Source organism: Zootoca vivipara, chromosome 1 (genome assembly GCF_965207765.1).
Source record: "Zootoca vivipara chromosome 1, rZooViv2.hap1.1, whole genome shotgun sequence".
NCBI classification, from domain to species: domain Eukaryota; kingdom Metazoa; phylum Chordata; class Lepidosauria; order Squamata; family Lacertidae; genus Zootoca; species Zootoca vivipara.
This window is the reverse complement of record NC_142582.1, coordinates 130,743,207-130,750,720: the sequence shown is the minus strand read 5'-3', so window position 1 is coordinate 130,750,720 and position 7,514 is coordinate 130,743,207. Positions and strand designations below refer to the sequence as shown.

General features: G+C 42.0%; 1 protein-coding gene across 3 annotated transcripts in view; it reads left to right on the top strand.

Annotated features, from left to right (window-relative positions):
- TXNDC16 (thioredoxin domain containing 16) overlaps window positions 1–7,514 on the top strand; it is a 44,240-nt gene that overhangs the window by 773 nt on the left and 35,953 nt on the right. Inside the window, exons 1-2 of one of the 3 annotated variants that reach the window (XM_035099983.3) lie at window positions 27–143; window positions 683–928. In XM_035099983.3, the coding sequence (XP_034955874.3) occupies window positions 760–928 (169 nt within the window). In that variant the 5' untranslated portion in view covers window positions 27–143; window positions 683–759. Of the gene's footprint in view, window positions 1–26; window positions 148–682; window positions 929–7,514 lie in introns of those variants that run through there. The other 2 variants (XM_088655918.1, XM_060270813.2) reach the window with 2 other exon arrangements.

Genomic DNA, 7,514 nt, shown 5'->3' with positions numbered 1-7,514 from the left:
CTTAGGTTGGCGGCGCCCGCCCGCCTCGCATTTGGCCGAGCCCACTCTCTCTGTTTTTCGCAGCCGCCGCTTGGCTCTGCCTCTGCGCCTTTTCTCTCCCTCCTCTTTACTGGATCGGCAGGAAGAGGGAGGAAGAGGCCTGTGTGCGTAAGATGCCATGCATTGAGGGGGAAAACATTTATTTGGGTTTAATTCCCCCCGTTTCTCTTGCGTGCTGTGGCTCTGTGTAGGAATGAAGCTTGCACCACTTGGCAAAAAGGGGGGAAAGGCTCTAAGGCAACCCTCTTTTTCCCGATGTGCAGAAGAAATCGGGCTCCTTTAGTGCGATGCTTGGTTCTTGCAATGCCCCTTCTTCACCTCCCAGCTGTTTAAAGGGACTTTTGCACGAGTCCTATTTATTTGCTTGCAGGTTCTAGGTAGATCCCTGGTCCCACAGGTCTGCAGTGCATTGACCTCAAAGGACGCCCCGTGGATTTCAAGGCGGCTTCTGATTTGATGTGCTTCAGGGGGGGGGGTCGCCTCGGAGGTCTGGCTCTCTATTCTATAGGATTCCTGTTGCTAAGGGGAGTTTGGAAAAAAAAGGCTCTATTTAGGACAGCCAACAGATTCTCCTCCCGCGTTGCTGTAGGGCAATGATGCTCAAAGGCTGGCGATCAATGGCTGCTTTTTTATTCTTTTGCAGTGGGATATTTTGGGTCCTTTCAGAACATGGCAGCGCTCTAGCACTGAGCATGAAGTCATCGGACTGGTTCGACTGGGATGCATTGGGATTCAGAAGAGAAGCCCCCCGGAACCCCAGGTTGCTTGGGATGCCATCGTGCCACGTGGGCCCCCAAATATTTAGCAGAGGCGGGCAACTGGGATCTGCCAACTTCGCAACTGGGGGAGAGGCGAGCAGCCATCTGGAAGGCAACGGCTGCACGTGGAGGTGAGTTGCTGTTTCTTTGGCACTGGGATTCTGTGAGTAACCAAATGTTGCTGAACGGAAGATTCAGGACAGAGAAAAGAAAGGACTTCCTTGCGCAGAGCGTAGTTAAACTATGGAACTCCCTCCCGCAGGAGGCAGGCATGGCCACTAATCTGTATGGCTTTAAAAAAAAAGGACTGGGCAGATTCATGGAGGAGGAGAGAGCTACTAGCTCTGCTTCCATAGTCAGAGGCAGCAATGCTTCTGAATACCAGTTGCTGGAAACCAGAAGAGGAGAGAGGGCTCTTGTGTTCGAATCCTGCTTGCGGGTTTCCCACAGGCATCTGGTTGGCCACTGTGAAAACAGGATGCTGGACTAGGTGGGTCACTGGCCTGATCCAGCAGGCTCGTCTTGTGTTCTTAATGCTAAAAATAAAAAAATATGCATTTGCACTTGGCCATGTATTATTTTTTAAAAAATATATATTTTTACGCTTTCCATTTTACACACCATAACAGCAAAAAAGAAACAAAATACAGATATCATATCGGCTTTGACTTCCCTTCCCTTCTTTTGTGGATCTTTGTGTTTACATTTTCATTCTGCATCTTATCGCTAACTCCAGTTATTACAAATCCTTAATCAGTCCACGGTTCAGATTTTTGCTACAAGTCTTCTGTCAAACCTACTACTAAGTGTAGTAGTTTGCAATAATTTTTCAATTACATGTTATACATTCCCCCATTCTTTGCTAAAGTTTGATTCTTACTGGCTCCTGATTCTTCCTGTGAGTTTTGCCAATTCAGGATAGTTAATTCGTTTTAACTTCCACTCCTGTCTGGTCGGAACTGTATATTCTTTCCATCTCTGGGACAGCAACATTCAGGCAGCTGTGGTCACATACATGAACAATTTCTCCTGGTCTTTCAGGATCTCAGCACCTAAAATTCCTAAACCGAAAGCTTCTGGTTTCTTAGAAAAGGTTATTTTCAACATCCCCCCGCCCCTCATTATGTATCATTTCTCAGAAAGCTTTTATCACTTTACGTACATGACCACCACTTGTGATAAAAGGTGCCCTCTTTCTCTTTACATTTCCAGCGCATATTACAATTTGATTGATATATTTTAACTAATTTACTAGGAGTTAAAATACCAAAGGTACAGAATTTTCATATAGTATAGCATGCTGTAAATTTCAGATCTGCAATCCATAATCTCTCCCACACTAATTCAATATTATAACCAAAATCCTCACCCAGAGTATCTTCACTGATTTGATCTGTTCATCTTCTGTTTGCCAATCCCATAGAAGTTTATACATTTTAGAAATTAATTTTTTATTTTCCAACACCTCTCTTTCAAATTGGGAGGTTTTATATGAAAAACCTTTCTTTTTATCCAGCTTAAATACTTCATTAAGATGGTGATATTGCAGCCAATTGGTTATTAGTCCTCTTACTTCTTCATACCGCCTTAATTTTAAATCTTGATCTACCTCTTTTAATAATTCTTTATAAGTTACTCAGTCATTTCTCATACTTACTTTTTTCACCGATTTTGGTTCAAGTGGAGAGAGCCACCACGGTATCTTCTGTTCTAATATATTTATATATATATATATATATTTATGCCACACTTCATACACCGATTTCTTTATAACATGGTTCAAGAAAGCTTTGTGAACTTTAACCTTGTCATACCACAAATATGTGTGCCAACCAAATCTATTTGGTTGAGAGCAGTACATGTGAAAAGGATCTAGGAGTCTTGGTAGACCACAAACTTGACATGAGTCAGCAGTGTGATGCAGCAGCTAAAAAAAGCCAATGCAATTCTGGGCTGCATCAATAGGAGTATAGCATCTAGATCAAGGGAAGTAATAGTACCACTGTATTCTGCTCTGGTCAGACCTCACCTGGAGTACTGTGTCCAGTTCTGGGCACCACAGTTCAAGAAGGATACTGACAAGCTGGAACGTGTCCAGAAGAGGGCAACGAAAATGGTCAAAGGCCTGGAAACGATGCCTTATGAGGAACGACTTAGGGAGCTGGGTATGTTTAGCCTGGAGAAGAGAAGGTTAAGGGGTGATATGATAGCCAAGTTCAAATATACAAAAGGATGTCATACAGAGGAGGGAGAAAGGTTATTTTCTGCTGCTCCAGAGAAGCAGACACAGAGCAATGGATTCAAACTTCAAGAAAGAAGATTCCACCTCAACATTAGGAAGAACTTCCTGACAGTAAGAGCTGTTCGGCAGTGGAATTTGCTGCCAAGGAGTGTGGTGGAGTCTCCTCCTTTGGAGGTCTTTAAGCAGAGGCTTGACAGGCATATGTCAGGAATGCTTTGGTGGTGTTTCCTGCTTGGCAGGGGGTTGGACTGGATGGCCCTTGTGGTCTCTTCCAACTCTATGATTCTATTATTCTATTATCATGTCCTTCCAGATCTAATACACAACCATTTTCTAATGATATCCATTCTTTTAGCCAACACTTGGCCAGGTAGGTTAAAGGTACAATCCTAACCACGTGTCCGAGAATGGAAGTACGTACCTAACTAAACTGTGCACTGGGTCAGCGGAGTTTTATTTCAGATGAACATAATAGATATGCTCAGGATTGGGTTCGGGGGAATCACTGGAAATTTGTATCCTGATTGCCAGTGGAATGAGAGGCCCAAAGAGGTGAACTTTCTACAGAAAAGATCTTTGGAGTTCTTTAGGTTAGATGTCTTTATTTATATGCTGCGTAAAACAAATGCAACGTAATTCATCAGAAATAAAACATCCCTCCCTCCCAGCTTACAAGACAATATTATGTAAGTTTCCAAATATGGCTCCCTGATCTTTTCCACAGAAACATTTGTCTGTCTCCATCTGTCACAACTTATTCAAATACAGTTATACCACCACGTGCTGCATCCGCTTCATGTTGCATCTTTTCGCGTTATGTCCCGCGGCAACCTAGAAGTACCGGAACGGGTTACTTTTGGGTTTCACCACTTGTGCATGCACAGAAGCGCTAAATCGCACTTTGCGCCTGTGCAGTTTATTGGAGAATACTATATATATATGATAAGAATAATATTGGAGAAAACTGGATATTGAAACCTGCTTAACCTAAATCATATATCCCAGTTTTACAGCGGCCCTTTAAAGTACGCTTCACGCAGAGTATACGCAGTCAGAAGTTGACCTGGCTAAGAAAACACCACCAAGAGCGTAGAGAATTATCTCCCTTATATGAAACCCCTTACTAGCTGCACACTTGTAAAAGTATGCAGATGAAAATATAAATGGTTGGGTTTCTTTAACTGAAATACAAACTGACTCTAAAGAGACTTTAAACTAAAGATAAATGCTTTCTCTCTTAGCAATGTTATCTACCCACTTTCCAAACTTCCCACAAACCTCCCATTAAACTACCCGAGAATCAACAGCAAACTAGCATTATAACTAAGCAACTCTCATACTAAGATTCAACTAAGGAATCTCTTAAACTGAGAACAACTGAGAGAGTGATCTACTTAGAGATGAATCAAACTGAAAGATCTATCTAAGAGATGCAGAAGGCTTTCTGGCAGAGCCTTATATACAAGGAGCAGAGCCCACGCCTGTGGGCAATTAACAGAAACACCGGCACCTGTTTCTCTTAAACAGACAGTATTTACATTAGACCGGCTCTAAAGTAACTTGACTATTCAAAAAATCCAACACAGTTGTGGGCAGTTCACATTACAGACGGGCCTCCGGAACGGATCCTGTCCGTAACACGAGGTACCACTGTACAAAGTCATTGCAAGGTGTTAACTTTGCAGAGTGTTCCCCCGTCTAAGCAACGAGACCGGCTCTCTTGTCTAAAGTCTCAAAAGAAGGCCAGTGATAAATCCTATTCCATACCATTCATTGTGGTGCAATTAATCCTCTGGAAGCTATACAATGGAGGTGCCAAGCACACCTCTGAGAAGAGGGAGTTTCACAGCTTAGGGGCCACCACAATGAAGGCCCTGTCCTTGGACACTGACACAGCAGGTCATAGGTTCCGGCAACTGGTTAATTTTTAACATTGGCTATGGTTACCAAAATTTTAGGTGCCTTCAGCGGATGGAGGAAAATGTTGGGAAATGGGCGGCATGAAAAAGAAGAGAATCATAGAATCATAGAATCATAGAGTTGGAAGAGACCACAAGGGCCATCCAGTCCAACCCCCTGCCAAGCAGGAAACACCATCAAAGCATTCCTGACAGATGGCTGTCAAGCCTCTGCTTAAAGACCTCCAAAGAAGGAGACTCCACCACACTCCTTGGCAGCAAATTCCACTGCCGAACAGCTCTTACTGTCAGGAAGTTCTTCCTAATGTTTAGGTGGAATTTTCTTTCTTGTAGTTTGAATCCGTTGCTCCGTGTCCGCTTCTCTGGAGCAGCAGAAAACAACCTTTCTCCCTCCTCTATATGACATCCTTTTATATATTTGAACATGGTTATCATATCACCCCTTAACCTTCTCTTCTCCAGGCTAAACATACCCAGCTCCCTAAGCCGTTCCTCATAAGGCATCGTTTCCAGGCCTTTGACCATTTTGGTTGCCCTCTTCTGGACACGTTCCAGCTTATCAGTATCCTTCTTGAACTGTGGTGCCCAGAACTGGACACAGTACTCCAGGTGAGGTCTGACCAGAGCAGAATACAGTGGTACTATTACTTCCCTTGATCTAGATGCTATACTCCTATTGATGCAGCCCAGAATTGCATTGGCTTTTTTAGCTGCTGCATCACACTGCTGACTCATGTCAAGTTTGTGGTCTACCAAGACTCCTAGATCCTTTTCACATGTACTGCTCTCAAGCCAGGTGTCTCCCATCCTGTATTTGTGCCTTTCATTTTTTTTGCCCAAGTGTAGTACTTTACATTTCTCCTTGTTAAAATTCATCTTGTTTGCTTTGGCCCAGTTGTCTAATCTGTTAAGGTCATTCTGAAGTGTGATCCTGTCCTCTGGGGTGTTAGCCACCCCTCCCAATTTGGTGTCATCTGCAAACTTGCTCAGGATGCCCTCAAGCCCATCATCCAAGTCATTGATAAAGATGTTGAACAACAAGACTGGGCCCAAGACAGAACCCTGTGGCACCCCACTAGTCACTACTCTCCAGGATGAGGAGGAGCCATTGATGAGCACCCTTTGGGTTCGGTCAGTAAGCCAGTTACAAATCCACTGAATGGTAGCATTGTCTAGCCCACATTTTACCAGCTTCTTTACAAGAATATCATGGGGCACCTTGTCAAAGGCCTTGCTGAAATCAAGATAGGCTACATCCACAGCGTTCCCTTCATCTACCAGGCTTGTAATTCTGTCAAAAAATGAGATCAGATTAGTCTGACATGACTTATTTTTCAGGAATAATAACCCTCTTTCAAGCAAGGAGTGTAGCGAGTTCATTTAAGTATGAAGAAAACCACACTCCTGAAGAGACGGATTTGTTTGCCAAGAAGCCGGTAATCTTATCAGCAGATAAGTGCACAGGGCCGGATCTGGAAAACCCCTCTGACAAGGTGTTGAAAAATTCCCCAGGATTCCCTGATAGCCTGGCTAGGGGAGTGTGAGCAGTCTGAACCTTCTGCTCCACAGCTGCCTTTCTGTTGAAATTGGGTGGCAAAAGGAGTACCAGTGAATGCCGCAAACTTGGATTTTTTTTAAAAAAAATTATTTTTTATTGATTTTATAACAAATACAGACAAAAAATAGATGAGAAAAAAGAAAAGAAAAACAAAGAAAAAACATAAAAAATACAAAAAAGAAAACATTTCTTTTACAATGTAAAATTCCAATAAATTTTCTTACTCTGTCGACTTCCTCCTTCCCCCTCCACGTTTCCATTTATAACTAATATAGCATTCTCTACTTCTTAAATCATTTCTTCTTCTGAAACTCTCGTTATAAATATTGTTCTTGACCCTTTTTAACCACAAATTTCCACTATTTCAACCTATTTCAACGTATCATTGGATCAAGAAATCATAATAATTAATTTACATTTAATCTTAGCTCCTCCTTATTATATCTGATTGCTTCTACAGCCTCTTTGTACTTCCACTTCCCTTATTCTCCATTTTTAATCTTATATTTCTTCTCTAAATAAATCAAAATTTCAAAATTTGAATTTTGGCAGGGATGGAGTTGGAGGGGACCCCCAAAGTGATGCATGCTTTTATTTTATTTATTTATTGCTGCAAAAGCTTTTCTCTCAGTTTGTTACAGAATAAACATATATAATGACATCATTATTATCCACTTTACCTCTTTGGCTCTTTAGAGCCTATCGACTTCCTTTCCTCCCACCTCTTGGCTTTCAAACTTTAACCTTTATATCACAGCATTTCATATATTTTCCAATTCTAATAAGACTCATCACAGAATACAAAGTTTAAATAAAGATAGAAAGGTAAGAAATTTCTCATTGGAAATCTTCAGACAACCCTGCTAGTGTTGTTAATTGCTTACAACGATCTTTCAAATATTGTATGAATTTACTCCAGTCTTTTCGGAATACTTGTTCGTGCTGGCTTCAGATTTTTTCTGTCAGCTTTGCCAGTTCTGCAAAGTCCATCACCTTCA